The sequence below is a fragment of the Cornus florida genome, unplaced genomic scaffold (assembly GCF_030987335.1).
Source record: "Cornus florida cultivar Cherokee Brave unplaced genomic scaffold, ASM3098733v1 CherokeeBrave_3.0.0_Hap2_Chr10, whole genome shotgun sequence".
NCBI lineage: Eukaryota > Viridiplantae > Streptophyta > Magnoliopsida > Cornales > Cornaceae > Cornus > Cornus florida.
The window spans coordinates 114,101,211-114,123,139 of record NW_026775580.1 but is presented as its reverse complement, the minus strand read 5'-3'; the positions used below and the strand labels follow the sequence as shown (position 1 = coordinate 114,123,139).

General features: G+C 33.8%; 1 protein-coding gene across 1 annotated transcript in view; it reads right to left on the bottom strand.

Moving 5' to 3' along the window:
• Nucleotides 1–4,340: 4,340 nt before the first annotated feature.
• The window catches only part of LOC132277333 (uncharacterized), a 32,376-nt gene continuing 14,787 nt past the window's right edge, over nucleotides 4,341–21,929 (bottom strand). Inside the window, exons 4-6 of the mRNA XM_059779172.1 lie at nucleotides 18,322–18,442; nucleotides 6,034–6,093; nucleotides 4,341–5,931 (exon numbers count right to left, since the gene is read on the bottom strand). Of these exons, the coding sequence (XP_059635155.1) occupies nucleotides 4,543–5,931; nucleotides 6,034–6,093; nucleotides 18,322–18,442 (1,570 nt within the window). The 3' untranslated portion in view covers nucleotides 4,341–4,542. The remainder of the gene's footprint in view (nucleotides 5,932–6,033; nucleotides 6,094–18,321; nucleotides 18,443–21,929) is intronic.

The window sequence follows — 21,929 nt, the reverse complement described above, 5'->3', positions numbered from 1 at the left end:
TCTATCACCTTAATTACATACAACCACAACAATATAGGCAAAATTGCTAAAATCAAACATGCTTAGAATCAAATTAAAAGGGAAAACTCACAAAAGATCAAAGAAAATATGAATTAGAGCACCCCTACCTCAAATTGTAGAAAAACCCTCAAAATGGTTCTCAAAACTCGAAATCCTAGGGGAGGCTGAAATTGCTTATACTCACACGTAGATCTCGCCGTGCTCTCCGTTTTACTGCAAACAGCTCCCAAAAACTCCAAAAAATGAGAGATTAATTGAAACTTTAGTTTTTGATACAAAAGAAAAAGAAAAATGAAGAACAAGAGAGGGAGAGAGAGGATTACGGGAAGAAAGAAAGAATGGGCTGAAATGATCCTTTGACTACTAATTCATTTAGTAGAAAATGGGTCCCACCAAAAAAAAAATTCATAAATTGACTTTTCTTTACTTCTTTTTCCACCACAATATATATACATATGTAAATAAATTACAACCATTACACTAATATTTAAATCATGGTATTTAAGAAGTAATCCAAGGTTTAAGGGGTTTCAAATTGAATCTAATTTTTATTTTAATTTATTGATTTTCATCCAAAAATTTCCAATTCATTTTCCTTATTTTTATTTATTTTTTAAATAATATATAAAATGCATATATAAGGATAATTTAGGCAAATTCTACCTTAAATGTGTCAAGGGACCTATTTGCACAAGTTGAAACTTTAGGGTGTGAAGGATGTGATACGCACTGAATTGAAACTTAAGGTGAATTGAAACTTTAGGTGTTTTCTATACATGAAGGGTGTGATACGCATTGTAAGCATACTATAAGAGTGTTTTATGCACTTGACCCATAATTGGACTTGAACCATATTTGGATTGGTGAACAACGGAGACTGAAAATAAGTACTTATATAGTTTCTTAGCTGACAAACCAATCGTAATCCAATTTTTAACTTTAAAAACTTCTTGATATTTTTTCATAAACATGGTAAGAGCTATTAACCGTTAGTTTTTTTACTATTGAATTCTAGCAGTCATCAAAAGTCTTGTGGCTTAATGGTATCTCCTCTACCTTTTAAAATAAATGGTAGGGTTTAAATTCCCAAAGAGACAAAGCCGGTGTATGAGTAAAAAAAAAATTAAAATCCATTTTCTTGATAAGTAAAAAGAAGTCCATTTTGATAAAATAATCACTCCAATTTAATTGGATGTTCTAATTCATTACAAAATCACCTAAAATATATAGGGCCCGATTGATTTGTAATTCTGAAAATAGTTTTCTGTAAAAAAAATCAGTTTAAAAAACTTCTTTATGAAAACTCAGTTATAAAAAATTCTGTTTTCAGAAACCTGTCTTTATAATTTTCTGAAAGTAGTTTTCTGTTCTCTAAATTCTTGAGAACTGTTTTCAGAGTTGCAAATCAAGCAACCCATATTTTGTGAAATGACGAAAATGGACACAAAAGTAAAATGATGTCGTTTAGTACATGAGGGGTGTGATACGCACCCTAAGCATACTATAGGAGTGTTTCCTGCACTTTATCCTAAAAACTATTATTATTTTGAATTCGAACATCCATTTTTTGCTATGTAAAGAATTATGTGTGTGTGTGTACATGAGTAATGAATACTTATCTTTAATTTACCCCGTTTGGTAGCTATTTAGGTTTACAATTTATTATTTTTATAAACAGATTTTGAAGAAAAATATGTTTGTTAATATTGTTTATGTTTATCAATTATATAAATTCACTTATATAATTACTGTTCAGACATGCCAATTTTATAAACGTCAAAACGATGTGTATTTTTTTTTTCTTCTGAAATGTAAAAAACAGAGAGCTAAGACGCAAAACAAATATCATCCTTTGTGGCTTTAGATAACCAAGAGGGAGCAACCTTGTTATAGGATTTAGGAGTCCAATGAAGAGAGAATCCTTTATTGTACTCCTGCAAGATGTTGATCATCTTCAACCTCTCCTTCTCCTCCGATAGCGCTGTCACCGAGTTGTTATAGCCACTAGCGTTCATCATCAAAACCCCACCCATCGGAGATGATAGTAGCTGCGAGTCACACCAAAAATCCAAATCAGTAACAGATACTCATATAGTCATATAGAGAGAGAAAGTAGAAAGAGTTAGGGGTGTGTATACACACACACACACACACTTATGTACTGGACTAGAACAGAGGTCCCGGACTTCAAATCTATAAATTGGGCACTTCATAAAAGCTTTTATTATTTTGATGGGTCTTTAGATTGGATATCTTAAATATTACTTAAGCAATGTGTACTTTCCGGGGAAAAAAAATTAATTGGAGTGGCAATTTGTTACATGAAAGCCATTATAAATAAGAAATAATTGGGCACTTCATATAAGCTTTTATAATTTATTTGAAACTGCTGTTGAATTTTTTAAAAACAGTTTAAGGTTAACAAACATATTTTTTTGTTTATTGTTTTTAAAATAAGACAAATATTTTTACATTATCAAACAATATATTTGTTTGTCGATAAACAAAAGTTACAGATAAACACTCATTATGTTTAATCTTAAATGATAAACAATAAACAAAAACAATTATCAAATGGGATTAATTTTTTAATTATATATTTAATGAAAAATAATAACTATATTAAAATTTAATTTTGGATTATATATATATATATATGTATGTATTATTTATATTTGACCAGTAAACGTGGCCTTAGATCTTAAGAAGTGTATAACTCTCAACTCATAGAGAGACAATACACTATTAGAGAAAATATATGGAGAATTTTTATTATTTTTTGGGAAAGGTGAGAAAAATCCTTAAAAGTTGATTAAATGTGCACATAATACCCCCATAATGTGAGATTATTAATATACAAACCCTCTTGGACATTTTTGGAAGAGTAAAAGAGTAAAACGGTTATTAAAGCATTACTTTATGTTAGATTTTGTTTTGAGGGGTATTTCCGCACAATGTTAAAAGAATAAAAAGGTTATTAGCACACTTTTTTAAATAGGGGATAAAAGTGCTACGTGGAGTATACATTAAGAGTGTTTTCTGCACTTGACCTATCACCCATCCAAATATACACCCAATGTACTCGTTTGACATTGTTGTTAGAATAAAAATATGCGTTTTTGCTACTAAAGTGATTAAAAAATTGTTGTCAATAACAATCATATTAGATGTTTGGTGACACATTATAATAAGAATACATAATTAAATTATTTTTTAATTTATTTAATAACAAGATTTTTCAAGGTATCATTCTTTGATATTTATTTCATACGGTAGCCACTTTTATAGTTATTTGCCAATGAGCATTTGTGTATTACAATTTGCATCAATATGAAGTGACCTTTTTAACTTTTTTATATTTATGTAATGAGTCTATAATTTACTTTAATCTGTAATAAGTTTTTTTTTTTTTTTTTTTTTTTGCTTAGTTGATGCTCAAGTAAGAGACTGGTACCATTAGGCCACTAGCCCATTGCTAATCTATAATAAGTTAATCATCTCTTATCACACATCAAATATAAAATTCACGCATATATGGTCCATACCTTCACTCTAAGAAATAAAGCCTCAAACTCATGATGCATCAAAATATATATATATATATATATAGACCTCAAAAATTATATTATTTAGCCAAATTTTGATTAATAGGCTATTTGGTTACATACATGACACCTGACAAAATATTTAATTCAATATCATGCAAAACATTTAAGAATAATAATGTCACTTTTACATTTATCCTTTCTCATTTCTCATTTCTCCACAATATAGCATTTTTCTAAACCAAATCATTCCCTTCACTTCCAATTCTGCCAAGATCGTCTCGTTAGTTGGGGGAAGAATCCGCACGAATCGAATTTTTTGAGGAACGTATCGAGAGAGAATTGGATTTGGTTAACTCTTTCTGCTAAACAATGAAGACCTACTCCGTTGGTTAACTATTTCTGCTAAACAATGAAGACCTACTCCGTGCTCCTCTCTTCCATTTCCACTCTTCATAAAAAAAAAGTTAAAAAAAAAAAAAAAAAACCTTTTTTTTTCAAATCTAGTGACACCTCAATCAAGTAAAGTCATATTAACGCTCAGTAGCAACTAGCAAATGTAACAGTTGATGAAGATAGTAAAATACCATATATGTAAGATTTTTTTTTTTTTTTTTTTTTTTTTTAACAGAAAAACAAAGCTAAATACCATATTGCAACAGTCGTATTGTCTCGCCATGGCAAAGCCTCACCTTATATATAAGCTCAAAGATGATGACGACTGTTGTGCACCTTATAACAATGTTTAGTAAAACAACATTAAAGACCATAAAGAACATGAAACAGAAGCACAACTTGAAAGATTGCCAAAGCATGAGACAGAAAATCAGCTTCCTAGTTCCTGCTCATGTACAAGTTGAACGGTACACATTTTCAAAGTCATTTCTCTAGGAAGCATATTTATAAAATGTGACAAGACTACCTCACATGAGGATCCAAGGTTATCAGACAACAAATTTCGCTACACTCTTGATGATTATGGCCTCCAACCTCTTTTATCAGCAGGATGGAATGGAAGTTTGACATCAAATGGGCTCGGGTGAGACCTTGACACTGAATTTGAGTTGAATGTTGTTGAAGAAATAGGACCTCTCAGGAAAGGTCTTGGTTGTGGTGCTTTCACAGTGACGGTTATTGGACAATGAGATGCAGGAGGGAATACACGGGAATGAAACAGTGGCCGAGAAGCAGCTTGGAATAGAGAAGGTAGTACAGGTCGCGGAAGGCCTGGAGGCAAATTTTTTAGAGTTGAGTTTTCTGCCAACGTTGGCTTGTGGCTCTCCGAAGGGCACCACTCAGGCATGTCATCGTCGTCATCAAAAAGATTCTTAGGTGGGGCATAAGTACCGCTTACAGAAGCTGTGGTAGTTTTAATTTGGATACGTTGTTTTTCATCCAAATTGGGCAAAAGCGGGGTCCAGGATTCAGGCTCACCAATATTCTTCCGGACTGGAATTTCTTGGCTGGCAGCTAAAGGAAGTCGTTGAACAGTAGAATGATCTGACCTTTGGTTGGAAGTTGACATTGTTTGCATAATGGTCATTTTGGGCGGCATTGATCCATCCATTCCTTCAGTTGGATGCTTACTGTCAAACGCCAAAGCATCTAAAGGCTTGCCCATTTTAGTTTGAGAAATCCCACATGCAGCTCCGAAATCGAATTCAGGAAGATCATCATCATCGGATGTGGGCGTAGGTTGTTGCAACACATCAGCTGGGAGAGAGACGACGGGTTTCTGAAGTTCCAAACTCGCTCTAGGCTGTTCATGTCCTGAGCAGTGAGCAGCAGGAGCTCCAACTTGCAACAATTGTCCCTGGGGGACCTCAAAAGTGGTGGAGTTGGAACACAGGGATCTTTGGTGTCCCACTAGAATGGATGAGGAGTCGCTAGGGACCGAAGGAATCATCAAGGAATTAGCACTGGAGAAAGACTTGGCAAGTTCAAACTGGACTTCATTGTAGCCACCATTCTTGCTTTCAGTATCCTTTTCTCTTGGACTGTCAAGAGTTGAGGAAGCTGGTACCAACTCGTTTGGGATAGATTCTTGAGCAGTTTGTGTCGGAGACCTTTTTCTTTCCAAAACTTGCTGGGCGGCAGAGTCTGAAGGGGAGGGTTGCTCTGGCAAGGAGGTTTTCTTAATTTCTGATTTACTTGCAACAGAATTCGAAGACGATCTGTTTCTCCGCCATACTACACAACCTATCAAGGAGTCCTGGTTGTCTTCAACAGCTGCCATGCCCTTGAAGAAACCATACTTCGCAAGAATTGTGATTATGGTATCACTGCGAGGACAGATGTAAAGATCGACACCCGGTGATAGCTGTGCAAACCCAACCCTCTCACCTTTTTTATATCCTCTAGCAATCTAACAGTGAGAAACAAGGAAGAATCAAGTATAATCAGATTAACAGAGAAATCAAAACAAGCAGTTACAAAATACTGGTGATTTCTAGTGTCCTGTACTTGCCTCTTTCATGCCTTTCAATCCAGTTTCAGAAGTTCCTTCCTTCCAGCAAAGTGAGATAACCTGAAGATAGTACTCTTTCAACATCTTCACTTCAAACATAATAATTACATAAATGTGCAAGATGTTATTTTTTCAAGATATTGCAAGTTTGCAACGCATCTAACACGTTTCTATATAAAGAAAATTTATAAGAAGACTGCAAGTTGCATGTAGCAGAGCATCATCACACAGTTCCAAGTTACACTAGAAATAAGTTGTCCGAAGTCAGAATCCACCAAACAAAGCAGCCTGATTTTCATCCCTCAGCCCACAAACTGGGTTGCATTATGAGTTATGAAATTTGCCATGTAGAAAAATATATGTATATATATAGATAGAAACCACCATTATTCAGCACTGGTCCAACTTAAGTGGGGCGCTAAGTGGGAAATCTGCTTAATGAAGTCGTTCCACTCTCGAGAGACTCAACTTTTGGCATTATTTTGCACAAATCCGCTGCCTCATACTTGATCTTTTACAGCCACGGCAAGCATTGCCCCTCGTGCTCTATGTATAAAAAAGAGAATTTTTATCCCCATCCATCTTGTCAGTAGGAATAACAAGTCTATGGCCTCCCACAACTCCTGCCTTCAAGTGTCAGCATCATTGCATCATTTTTAACTAAGAAAATGATCTAGCAAGAATCAATGTTCCTCGAGTAACCATATGAGTATAAAAAAATATATGGTCTTTGCAATGCTCCTTTGAACAATAATTCACTTTCATTCACAAATAAAACTAGAACCTACAAAGGCGATGGCATTGCTTATATTCATGGTCTTGATGAAGTAAAGGCAGGTGAATTAGTAGAATTTGAAGAGGGTACAATAGGCATTGCTTTGAATCAGCCAAGTTGTCAACATCACTCCTAATTTGTTTCTGTAACAAAAGGATCTATGATCCTCAACCTGAAATTCAAGAACCTATATCAGGAAAATCCTTAATAAGTCCCAAAAATCCACTCAAATGAAGCTTCACTGTTCCTTAGCAGTCTCTAAATCAAGGCAAACCTCCAATACATACGTTGACAAGGAAATTGGTCTAGCTTAGTGTGCAGAGAGGTGGCATTTTGCAGCAGGAAATGTCATAGAATTTGTTAACAGTAAAGAGAAGCTTGATGCACAAACAATTAATATTTTTCTATTTCAAGCTTTCTCATGGTCAGCGCAATTGACCATAGGTGCAATTTGGGGCATTTGGGTTGGGTTGAATTAAGATAACTGAAAAAAGGGAATGATCCATCTGTGCTTAAACAACCTAAAGAACCAAAACAGTCCCTCTATATGAACTCTAACCATATGCAACCTTGGTCACACAATATCATTAAAAAAAAAAGTCCACTTGTAAAGGGAATAGCTTTGTGTCAACTCAAACCCAGGCAACTCATGGTGGCTGTGATTAAATTTGCAGTTTTTCAGCATAAAAAAAAATCACCACACTAAGTTGTCAAATGGACATGTAGTTCATATATGGCGATTCACATATGCAACTGTGAAATCTGTACTTAGGCAGTGGCATGATCGACAAAACATTGCTCTGGAAACTGGTCAAAACTCCGCTAGTGCCCACAATCTGTTCCACTATTCTCTTCACTTTTGATTTAATCATTCAATCTCAATATTATGTGCAATCACTCAATTAATTTAGTGCTTTTGGTAGGTTCATTCCAATCACAGAAAAATTCAGGAAGTTCCACTTGAAGTCATAGGCATGCCTAAAACTATTCTGGCAGCAAAGGCCTATAACCTAAGAAGCATGGACACAGATATGGGACACAGACACGATACAACACAGATTCACCGACACGTCAAACTAAAAAAAAGTAGGATACGGACACGGCGTGGACACGACTAATAAAAATATAATATTTATTTATATTTCTATTGAAAAAGACAATTATAGAACTTTAATTAATTATAATTTCTATATTAAAGTTATATAAGTTAGAAATTGAGGCTATTCGGATATCAAAAGAAATATATTATATTATATATGATATTACTATCCTATTTTGTCATTAATCATTATAATTATGTTTTTTCCATTACATACTTTGACATGTGTTTAATGTCAATTTTTTAAGGAAAAGGAGGTTGGACACTTTGATATATGCACATAATGTTATTTCTAAGACTGTCATGTGTTTGTCTTATAAAGAGAAGTGAGTATGATGTGTTGGTCAAGTGTCCAGAATGTGTTGACCAAGTGTTTGAGACGTGTCGGCCAAGTGTGGAACATGTTTCAGTCAAGCGTCCGAAATAATAAAAATTATATTTAAAGTAGGACACGGACATGGCACTTCATAGAAGTGTCCGTGCATCTTGGCCTATAACTTCCCATTCCACTAGGAGGTGAACACTCTGATAAGCGTTGAAAGTAGCACATTTGAGCCCTTAAACTTAGTGATGCTTACATAGTAGTACTTATGCTATTTTTATTTTTTATTTTTGTCATTTTCAGGTAATCAAATTCAGTCAATTCCGTTGCTTTTAGGGTCTTTGAGTTCAATCAACGGATGGAGACCGCGAGAGCTAGAGTATCCAAGGTGATCTAATGGCCAAGATCATTCAAGGATAATTCTAGAAGACTTTTAAAGGAGTTTCCAGCAAGCAAAATTCGTTTTGGGTCATTACATGAAGAAAGGAACCTTTCTTATTCAAATAAGGAAACAACTTGAGCAGAAAATTCTAAACCCGCTTCAATGTTTTGGGCATAACATTTTACCCAAAAGTTGAAATTGGGCAAACTTAGCGGCTCTGGAAAGAAGACTTGAAGACAGTCGTTTTTGTGTCTAATAGCATTTTCGAGATTCGTACTCCAAACAGGTCAAAACAGCGTTACAAACTAACGAAAATATAAAAGACTAATTGAGCTTCTTTCTTTTGGCAGACTTTTTCTATTTCCCTTCTTTGGGAGGAAACCCTACAACATATATATATATATATATATATATATATATATATATACAGGGAGATGTCCAACAAAGGGGGGAGGATACAAGAGAGAGTTTTGGTGGCTTAGGGTTGAAGCTTTATTGAAGATTGAAGTAGGAGAACCCGAGAAGAAATTGCAGTCCGCATGCCCAACAACGATGAAGCTTTCTACCTTCTCCACGCTTAGCTAAACTTCTTCTTAGGTAATTGATGTAACCATAGCCAAGTAACACGGTTTGATTGTATTTATTTTTGGGTTATTATTTATATATGTATGGATTGCATAACTGTGAGAATTGCTTTGGTTGTACCAATTGCAATTGTGCTTTAAAGTTTAAAGTTAATCTTAATAAAAATCATTGTCTTTTTTAGAAATAGGTTTTGTTTTGATTGAACCAAAATCGTTCTTATTTTCTGTGATTATGGGAATGATTGTTATGCAATAGTAATAATTGTTTATGTTAGCAAATAATTTGATAGTCCATGCAAATGAAAGATGGGTTGTACTACACCTTAGTTAAGAGTATTTAGGTAGACAATTCGTGCCAACCAAAGATGGATTATACTTATGAAGTGTTAATATATTTATCTTCTTGACCTAATCATTGAGCTTGTAGCCACGTGATTCATAACATATGTATAATGAATTTCTCCAGATTTAATATGATTGACCATTGTTACGAGATTAGTAGTAAAATCAATTCCTTAGGTCCCATTCTCTTGATATCTATTCTCACTTAACTTAGTTTATTTTTAGTTTTATTTAATTTCTTTGCAATTAGAAATATAAAAACAACAAATCAATCTTTTCTCTTGAATCAAATCAGAATTATTCTCATACTTAACAATCCACCACAGTCCCTGAGGTTCGACACCCTCAACATAGCCCAATCCTACAAGGATTCATTTTACTGCGAGTGGTTTATCATTGAAAACATACACATCACACCCCACTGACACAAGCCTCTGAGATACATGCAAGACTAGCAATATGACATAACAAGATTTCAAGATAACTCAGACGGTCGAACCTCTCCAGAGAGCAGACGAAGAACTCCAACAAGATTGCATTTGTAAACATAATTTGATTACTTGATGAAACTGAGAAGTCAAACTTCATACATGACATCAATAACCTCTAATCAATTCTTTTTTCCAGATCTTGGAGGCATCCACTTAATTGAGTGTATTTGTTCATGCTTCCTTGAACTGCGCTTTTGTAACTTGTTAATTTTGTGAAACAAGTATTCACTTAGTGGTAGTTTGAAAAAGTAATTAAGTGCCTAAAACTGATACTCATTGCTTTTTCTTTTTTCTTTTTTCTTGGCTAGACACTCGTTGCTTTTATAAGTAGATGCAGTTTCTTTTGCCCTCAAATTACCTTGTCAAAACTCTCCATTGCAGTGCCTAGCTTTCCAGCATTCCCTCAGAATCCTCCCACTCTCTCAAAGGAATCTCTCATGCAACCCTTCTGAAACTTAGTCTCCTCTTCTTCCCATAGCAAAAGATACCACGGGACTTTGCACACCCACTCCATTTTCTAGAAGTTTTTATACAAAATCAGTCCCTTTGCTTTGATTCTTTTGTATATAAAATTCATGCTTTCTTCTTATATTACAGATTTTGCTTTTATTTTTTGACTATTTTGGTATTGGGTATAAATTATGTTAGGTTATTCTGGGGAAAAAAATTGAAGTTTGAACCATCTCTCTCTAGGACTTTTGAATTGATGATTGCTTTGAAATAGGTTAGAGAAGTACTGTAATGTGAGGAAAAATACATCAATTTATTATCCATTTTGCAGTCTATATCTTCTCCAACATTTTGATCACAATGTTGATCATATTTAGAGTTCAGACTTTATAAATTTTTAACTCTCTTTGATTTGGTTTGGTCTAATTGTTGTTGATTACACTTCAAGTTTAATGAATTTTATAACTATTTTCCATTGATTTGGTCTCTCAATTACTGAATTTTATAACTATTTTCCATTGATTTGGTTTCTCAATTACTCAAACTATTTGATGCAGTGTAAATGGAAGAGGACTTTCTTCAAATAGTTAAAGATCCTTAGAAGACTAGGCTGGGTTTCCATTAATAGGGGCAGCTGATGATGTAATCAGATTGTGTGATTGTTTATTGATCTAGAGTCATTTATACAACTGTTAAGTCTGTCTTAATTTCATGTTTAGGATACTATTGTCATTTTGGTTTTTATTTTATAATTCATGTGCCCTTTTAAGTGAGTCATGCGACCAATTAAGGACTGTTTTGTCATTTTAGCGTCTTTATTTTTCTGGATAGAATTCTAGCTGTTAGATTATATTTATATGACGGACTAGGATTAATTCCTTGATAGGGCATCCTTGTGTCTTATAAAAGGGTTGTTCCAAGTTATATTCAGCAGTTTTTTGATGTATTATCAATATTTTCAGCCTGCTGTAGCAGCCTTTTACCTCTCCCTTTCTTTGGGATTGAGTTGTGGGTGTTTAAACTATTTTTCTAGCTTGAATTAGCTCTCTTTTTTCCCTTCTTCAGATTTATTTCTTTTCTTGCAGAGCTGATTGCATTACTATTTGTTTATATTTTCACTTGAATAAGGATTATTTGTACAGTTTTTGCTGTTTTACTTGTTTGCCATTACTTGACTAAGGGAGGCCATTACTCAGTGCAGAATGTTGAGGGTCAATCAGAAACACACCTTACCTTAATATTATTTTGCACAAATTACTTCTCTTGGACTCAAAACCTTGTTCATGCTTACCAGTTCAAGCTTTTGCCATTGCACCAAATAATCACATTCCTATTCTTGAGGCAATCTTTGAATTAGTGCAGGATTATTTATTTATTTTTTTACTAGTTTATTATTACTATTATTATTTGGGGACAAATTGAGTGGAATTATATGAATTTCTTTTTCGCACATCATTATGTGTTCTCAAAGCAAATGTACAGAAATTCTTTTTTCTTTTTTTTCTCTCCCAAATGTAATGTGTAACTACATCATCTAAATTATAATCCGAGTGGTGATAAAACCCATAACAATACAAGCTATTCTCTAGAGATAATTTTGACTTATCATTGTCAGTTATGGTGCATTTTATCATTTTTCCCTTTTCATAATAGTTCATTTTGGTAATAAGTTGTGCACAAAGAACTTCACAATGACGTTACAGAAAACTATTGGTGCGTTCTTTTCTTTTGATTTTGTTATGTTATTTATTTAAAAATAAAAAGGAAAAGAAGAAACAATGGTTGTTTTTCCTTTTCCTATAATAGCAATTATTCCCCAAAAGAATATCGACTCAGTAGTCTAAGATAGCATTCCATGAATTCCACAGTTTTAGACACCTATAGAAGTGTCAACACTCCATAGGATTGTCTGTAAACAATTTATGGCTAGCTCTTCTGAAAGTTTAAGCTCCAGAAAGAGAGGATATTAATCTGAGAATGTAAATTCATCTATGACATAATTACTTATGTGGCTATCAAGCAAGGGATGAACCTCAACAAAAGAGCCACATAGGGAGGTCAAACAATAGTCCTAGATGGAGGTCAAGGCTGTCAAGCATGGGGGAGGAGGTCAATTTGATCAAATCTATATCGTTACTTTGCATGAGTAAATGTAATGGATGGTTTAATTGTAGGTCTTAATTTTTTTATGTATTCGTCATACTTTAACAAATTTAAACATTTTTCAATAATTTTATGTTAATTCATACTTATTGTGACAAACCTTCACTTGCATGCCTTCTATTATGAGTTTAAATGGATGATTATTTTCTGAAAATTGATTATGAACGGTTTATTTATGTTTCAAGTTTCTTCCACTACTTTCTCTGGTCAAATTCATGTAGTGCTGAAAATTTTGAATAGGAAATTTGTAAGAAAAGCTTTTGATTTACAACTTGAATTTTGAAAGCTGAGCTATAATGATTCGAGAAATGATTGTTGCGTATATTGACGGTGAATGCATTAAATCAATAAGATTTGGATGTGCATCTTATGTGAAATTCCCTAAAGAAGTAAGTAGGGTACAAGCTACCCTTTGGTGACATACCCTAAACCCACGTGGTAGACCCTTGTTTGTATAGTTGATGATTGGGGCCATGCCAATGCGAAAAGTTGGCCAGTGGAATTCCTCTTGGAGGACCACCAATCCCCTTGAGTGGGTAACTGATGGTTGGGGTCACATTGGTGCAAAGGTTGTCTTGTGGATTCCTCTTCGAGTTCACCTGGTTGATAAATGCATTCATTTTGTTGAGATGAGAAATGAAAATTATGGGCTGATCTTACCTGCTGAAATCTAAATGTCTTTCCTTAACAAAAGTATTATTGGCATGATACATAGTTTGCAAAACAATATCTTTCGAAAATTTGGATGGTTTATTCTAAAAATCTCATTGTGATATGAGTTGGTTTTCTCCGCGGGCATTGTCTCACTCCTACTATTTCAAGTGATGTTACCCCAAGGGAGCCTAATGTATTATGATGAAGATTTTGGGACTTGTAACACGGATTATACTACTTTTGTTATGATGCTGCTTTTTGGGAGATGTTTTGCTTGTCTTGCTTGGCAATTGAGAGTTGAGACCTAAAAATTGAAGACGAATCTTTTGTTAAATTGTGTAGAGCTTATTAGTTTTTTTTTTTTTTTTTTGTTGAATTTTGTATAACTTATTAGTTTTAGGGAACTCTTGAAGGATCAGTACTTGTATGTCAAAGCCCTATGTTTTATACGTCATAAGAAGACTTTTTGTTAATACAATGCTTTGTATAGTTGTTGATGAATCTTGTATGAGCAGCTGGGACTTGAGTTTAACTTTCATTACTCGTACTTGGGTATTGAAAATGTACTTTTGGGGAATTAAAATAGACACGCGTATGGTTGTCCTTAGACCGGTTGAACTAAAAATATTAAGTGAGGTTTTTGAAATGACTTTTATAAGTAGTTGTTGTGAGGAATTCCCCATGGTGCTGGAGTGACTCTGAACACATTTTTCACAGTGTTTCTGTATATGTCAAGTTGGTTCCTGTAAAATTTCTCGGTTTTGGATAGCTAAATGATTTTTAATAAATTTCGTAGTTTTTGCAACTCATTTACGTAAGGTTAGGTTAACACATTATATCTGTTTTTGACCTCTAAAGATTACAAAAAAATTCAGAGACATAGCTTTTTGTGTTTATCTTCTAAAAACCTAAGCCTCCAAATTTTTTCCTCACTCCAAATATTCCAAAGAGATTAGATTTCATTGTTGGGTTTATTTTAAGACCTTGTTCTTACACTACAACAGACCTTTCTTTAATGTCAAAAACTGATTTCTTTGGGAAACTTTTTACCACTTAGAAGTCACATTGTTATATCATTTTTTTCGTCCGAGTATTGAATTTTATATGAATTTTTACTGCTTGCTGCTCTGATTTTAGAGTGGACTGTCACCCTTTCCCATCTAAACCCACCCTACGGTACGGTTGTGACACTTAGCACCTAAAAATCAGCTCTAACATTTTGAGATCTTAATTTTCAATTTTGTCAAACAATACATTTTAAAATTCTATGAGATTTATTTTTCAAGATAGCCAATAGAACTAACACCAAGATACTTGGATATTTGCTAGTTTTGAAATATAGAAAAAAACAGTTTATGTATTTCCTTTATAATCTGTCAGAAACCAAGCAATGAGCAACTAGATTTACATGTATTTTATCAAATGCTCGACTTCCACCTCTTTGCATTTGTTTTCCTGTTAAAATATGGTTTTCCCTATGTAATGATTTCACTAAATTTATGTGACCATTTATCAACCGGATGAAAACTATACTAGAATGGGAACAATTAGAGCACTTATCTTCATTCTTAATTTTAAAAAATAAAAATAAATTTAAAGAATGATCAATTGATAGGTTAAACCACAGAGGCCTCTGCTTTCTTTGGAGATTGGTATTTCCCAAAATAATATGTTCTTCCAAACTACAGGGAATTATATAAATTATGTGTGTTGCATTCAACCATTTTATGATATATAGGTCAAAAGAATGAAATTGACATTTCAAAGAACCTCTTTCTAATAGAAGAAAAGTAACTTTGTCTAATTCAAAAACAAACCTGTTATACTACCACAGACACTATTACGCACAATATAATCATTTGTACATGTTAAAATTTGTATGTAAAGGTTAGGGAGTGCAAGTCTGTTCAAACTCTTTTCCTTCATTGCATGGGAATCAATTGGATGTTTCTTAGGAACAAGACACCTAGTGAGAGTAATATTAAAACAGTCAATTTCCACTTCATAGGTAACTTAAAGGATGTTTCCCCTTCCAACGAATTGACTGAGATTCTTCCGAGTAAAAAGGTTTGTTCCTAGCATTAGTAGGTATGCTCACTAATCTGCACGCCACATTTTGGCATTATAACTAATCTCACATTTCTATGTTCATCATTTACGACATCCATATGTGCACATTTCTGTCAATAGCAAATTCAAAGTGTACATTGACATAAAGAGCAAAATTTGGAAAATTTCGTATTAGATTCTTTCAACAAATGTTGAAGAGAGAATTTTCTAATTCAACAAATCATGGTGGTCTTCTCATTCAAATTTAGTAAACAATGTAGTAGAAATAAGTAATCTGATTCAACATGTGATGTTTTATTAAATTTCCTTGCATTAGATATTTTTTTGTTTTGTCCTTAGCTGTTTTCACAATGTGACGTAACAAAAAAAAAAATTTGTTACTAATCAAATTTTTTTTTTTTTTTGGCACTAGTCACTTCAAGAGAGCAGTTACAAAATGATGAAAGGGCAACTACCCTGATTCGGATAAATTAATAGCATACATATGAATAAGAAAAATGTCTACGCCTAAGATATTATAACTGATTCAATATCAAGGGTGAAGGAAGGAAGCGTACACAGTAAACTCTCTTATTTAGTCCTTTAAGTTCAATTGATAAATGAGTTCTATTAATCTATCTAATCAATATTTGATTCTTAGTAATTGTTATATAATAATTTATCGGTGGCTTATGCATAAACTTCTAGATCAAGTGTGCATAAATCAGTAGTAAATTGTCAAAGAAGCGTATGGTGAGCTTTTAAAGAAGGCATCGCCCCATGATACATTTCAGATTTAATCATCATATATCAATTCAATCTCATTTTAGATGTTCATTGCCATCTACATTTCAGATTTGATCATCATATATCAATTCAATCTCATTTTAGAAGTTCATTGCCATCCCTTTAAAAGTTGTTCTCGATCATCGAGAAAGACATGGCTTCAATTTAAAGGTGGGTACTTGAACCATAACAGTATGATTAAAATATTGTTGTTAACAAGTTGCACTACTTGTGGCTACAATGGCCAATCTCATGTGACATCTGATATGTATTTACTTAAAATGTTTGGAAATGGTAAAAGAAGGGGAAAAAACTTGAATTTAAATGCCGAAAAGAATGAAAAAATATAACAAAAAAGAAAAGAAGAGAGACGAGGAAAATAAAGATAAAAAAAATGTTAAAAAGAGAAGAACGCGCTTTATTTTTTGTTGCTTAAATTTGTAACTAGTGGTACTTGAAAACGGTATAATTATTACCATATCATCATGTCATATAAGAAACCTATATTGAGGTCCATGTCCTTGTGCAAAGCACATACCTCTTCACTAGTAACATAATTAGAAATGCATTACTCACTTTGTGCGTTGGGATGCTTCGTGCATATACTGAACATCTTGAGCAGATATCACTTACAGAAATGCATTACTCTCTCAAGTTGCACTAGTAATAAATTTATCCTAATAATAGACATCATTTTTTTCACCAGCATTGATTAGTATACTCTTCATTTGGTACAAAACATTTTGATTATAGCACATCTTATTAGAAGACTTCACCTCACATTGTTGATAAACATTTATGATCATCCTGGAGAATTTTAGCTTCACCTCTAATATTAATAGTCCTTGGGAACAAAAACTAATAGACGTAAAAGTGGGGCTTAACAATGGTGTGAACATTGTCAAGTTTGCTGGAGGATTTTACTTCTCAGCAGAGCCCATGCTCTCGTCAAAGTAGAATATGAAAAGTCCTACATTGTAACATGAAAGGCACATGGGCACAAAGGAAAAATGACGAGCACAGTGTGTTTTGTTCAAAATTTGTTCAAGTACAGAACTTGGAAGGAAACTAATGGGAACGCTTATTGAAAGACAATGAGGGTCGATATAGAAGAGCATAAAATGATTAAAATATATATATAAATATATATATATATATATATATGTATGCTGTTTACATGTTCCAAATGAAAATAAACAGGATAAAAAATTCACACAACAAAACAAGATAGGGACTCCACACAACTTATTCTAGCTTGAAAACCAGCGTAAAACTTGTCATGACCAATGTGAACATATATCCTTTTTTGAATTGGATACCAAGGAGTCCATTCCATGTCCCCTTGACAAAGTGTTGCAAAGTATTGATAAAAACAAGGCATCTCTTTTGGTTGCTAGGGTAAAAGGGCCTATTTTACTATTTTTTTTTTTTTCATAAGGTGTTCCAGAGATTTTCTTATTGATTAAGAGCCATTTAAAGGAAATCTATAAATTCATCCCCTAGTTTATTAGGTAATTATCCTTCAAACTATAGTCCTTCTCATTTTCTATTCTTAAAAAGAAAAAGAAATGGATGCTATTATGGCAAACACCAACCCTCGTAGGCCATGGTGACCATGTCTAAGGTGCGAGGGTCACGTGTCCAACGAGTATTAGAGAAGTGACCATGTCTAAAGGTGCGGAGTCATGTGACCGTGTCTAAAGGTGCGGAGTCATGTGACCATGTTTTATGAACAAAATTTTCCTTAGAAAAACATAATTCAAAAACAAATTATCCCCCAAATATTAAAAAGTAACCAAATTTTAGTTAACACAACTAAGATCATAAGTAAAGAAATTATAAAATGCTGCAACTGAAAACAAAGCATTCCTCAAAATTATGCCAATGAAGCAAATGCCAAGAAAGGATGTAAATAATTTTCCTGAATTCCATGATGTCTAAGTGAAGCAAAAAATTTAATAATACAGCTATTGTGTTCATCACCAAAATTCTAGCATATATCTGAATCTCTCTTTTTATGGGTCGAGTGATATGCGTTATAAGCCCAATTCTAGCAGCCTCAAGGTAATTTTTCATTTCCAATATCAGTTGCATAGGAAAATATCTTGCATATGGTTTATTCATGCACTTGGTTATGATTTAAATAGTCTATTTCATTATGATACGCAGAAGAAAGAAGAAAATATCTTACCATCAATCCCCGATTGCGTGAGCGAGGAAGATCTTGTATATATTTTTCAAAAGCCTCTAATCTTACTTTCCCTTTAACTTCTAGAAATTCAGACCAGTTGACATCAAGCAACTTCTCACCGCTACATAGAAATATGTCATTGACGAAGTTAAATATATATATATATTATATATTCAACCTACAAAAATACAAGGGATATAGCTTCGTAGGTCACAAGCTTATTGCCCCACAAAAAAATTGAAACAATGCTTCCTACAATGTTCTACACTGCTAAAAATATCCTAGTGAATGCATGTAAACAAACTTGGGAAAGAACAAGCAAAACCAAGTAAAAATGCCCTTACAAAGAAGTAGAAAATACCAAAAGATTACACTAGGTGGAGCTATTGGGTCATAAAATAACCAATTTTCCTTTTTATACAACTGCATAAGACCAAGATAATCAATAAAACAAGACAATCCAACACCTGATAAAAAGAAATACTGAATGTCATCCCAAGTTATATTGCTTAACTTGAAACTAAAAATAATAAAGAGGAGATTACTCCCTATAAAAGGAAGAAAAAGCATCACATCATCTTGTTGAAAAATCTTCAACACTAAAGCATATCAAGAGGCATATTAGCTCATGTTATGATATAGGGTTCCATATGTTGTAACTGTAGTACATAATTCATTGGGGAAACCATCATATAAATATGTTGATGCATGCAAGTGTATTTCAGTATTCAATTTCAACAATGCCAAAATCATTGGCACCAAGAATGTTGCACAAGCATGTTATCTGTGCCAAGAGACATGGAGCAAGTAAGCAACCAACTCTTTTAAGTATCTCATTAAATAACAAGATCACACAGGTAAAATTCGTTTTTCAACCCCATCTAAATAAATAAATAAATAAACAACCAACAGTGCTTTTTGTTTTGCATTACTATCTCATCCATCTAAGTTAGGTCCCTACAATTCCTTTCCACCATGCCCTTGGATACGAAACTAGGAGAATCTTTTGTTGTTGCAAAACCCTAGTAAGCTATATCCATACCCATTGCTACAACGGATTTGAGAACCATGAAAGACACTATAATGCATTTACTCTGAAGGGAGTGAGGGCTAATTTTTCACCCACATTTGTTTATTTAATAAGCCAGTTCATAAATGATTTAAATGCTGACAGAAGCAGTTGTATTGTTTTCCTGATATATTGCTCATTCTTCTGTCAAATGCTAATGTTTCCATGTTGCCTTTTGTTTCACACAAGGCACACAAATGTGTAACAGGTTTCCGAATTTTAAGCAAACATCAATTTGAAGCCATCATTTATTTTGTCACTGTTATTTTAACTTCGTGTTCCAAGTTAAGAAGTTATTGTGGCCAAAAGATAAGTCTTAGGTCAAATAATGAGGAGGAAGTGTTGTGACGTTCTTGTGGAGAAAATCATATTTAGATAGGAAACCACAAACCAAAAGTTTATGAAAATTTTTGGGTAAACAGTGACAGATGAGTCAGATGACCCAAATCCACCTGACCTCAACAATACCCCTGGTGTTGTCATACGACGTCACTGAAAAACTGGTGTGAAATTTAAAGAACATCATTACGAGTTTACGACAGTATCTAATTTGTCACACATTCCAGCACGGGGAGAACCTGTACCTCAAACTAGTTCTTATCACCTGTGTCTACCCTAATATCCCGTTCTTGTACAAGAGCGGAAGCGAGAAAAGAAAAGCAGGTTTTAGATACTAGACTAAAGACTCTAGTTTGAGACTTGAAACTAGCAAATACGAGATCTTAATAGCGCTCATGGCGTAACTCGAACATGGCATTAAAAGAGGGATACGTATAGAGATCAAATCGGATGGATAAGAGCTTGATTGTAGGGATGCTGGGAAGGGTCGAAATCTCTCTATCCAAGTGCAGCTACTGTTTTTGAAGCACCCTCCAAGAGTTCGGGTGAAATCTATCCTTAGGGACATCTCTTATCTACCAACTTATGATGCTCTGGAGATGATGTCCTTTATTTGATTTGAGAATGCATCCCATTTTAAGTAAATCAGCTATTCTAATCACTCATTGGCCTTCCATTATTCTGAACATCATCCCCCTTCTAAAGTGTCTATATGAATAACTGGGCCTGAAAATAAGAAAATAGAGGAGAAGAACAGGTGGTAAGAAACAGAAAGTGGAGAATGAGAAAAAGAAGACTTCCAAGAGGTTGATCAGAATGCTTTTGTGATATCAATAATCCTGAATAACCTGTGGTATCTTCTGCAAAACATCTCAAGCCACATCCTGAGCTAAGAAATCCTAATTGCCTACTACCCCTATCCCCATCTACAGAGGACAAGGTTTAATGGTCCCTTCCCAAACCTCCCAATTTTGATTTTCCCACACACTGCAAGGGCTTCATGCAATTCTCAAATCACTGTGTTCTCACAACTCGACAGCAGAATCAAACTCTCACATCTTCTTCAAATGTTTCCTCTCCTCACACATTTGGAACTTCTATAAATCTTCTCTTGAATTCTATAAATCAAGCTCTCACATCTTGTTGAAACAGAAAGTAAACAAAGAGAAAAAGAAAAATTCCAAGAGGGAGTGCACAAAAGTGACTTTTAAGCCTTTTGATTTGTGAAAAGAAAGTGACATAGGACAGAGGCTTAAGCAGGGGAATCATTGCTGCCCTATGATCAAATGCGGTAGGCTAGGACTTCAATCTTTGGGGTTTATAAATGAGAAGGTGAGATTAGGCTATGCGTTAAGGACAGATTAAGGCTTGAATCTGTTGAAGTTTTAAGGCTAATTTTAGGATAGAGATTGCAAGAATTTCTGCTCAGTAAGGGAAAAGTAGGGCTTGCAACTAAAATAAGAAGGATTTCAGCCATACAGTGGTGAATTCGTTCCTGAGCCTTTTAGGGTTATGGTTTTGGAATGAATTTAGGATTTTAGACGCTGCTTGCACCATTTTCAAAATTTTCATTGAGATAAATACATCTTTCCATGGATACCCTCTTAAGTTTTGAAAATTTACCAGCTTGCTAATTAATATATATATATATATAATTTAAACTTCAAAAGAGAAACTTCGGAATTTTATAAGGGTACATTGCATTAAGTGGATGTCCCCTAGAAAAGTTGCAACACCGAAAAGGGACTACTAAATGTGAGGCTTACAACTAAAATAAGAAGGGGTCAGCCATACGGCGGTGAATTCGTTACCGAGCTTTTTAGGGTATAGATTTTGAAATGAATTTAGGATTTTAGAATCTGATTGCCTCAAAATTTTCAATGAGATAAATGTATCTTTCCATAAATAACCTCTTACGTTTTGAAATTTTTACCAGCTTGCTAAAAGACATAAATATATATATATATATATATATATATATATATATATATATATATATATAAAACTTCAAAGTGTAACTTGGGAATTTTAAAAGAGATAATGCATTAAGTGCATGTCCCCTTGAAAAGTAGCAACACCGAAAAGGGACTATTAAATTGGAACAGAGGGAGTATATCTTATAAACACAGCAATGAAAATTACAATTTTTAGGAGCAGAAATTAAGTATAAACTGGTCACACACAAAGTAACTTAACCCTG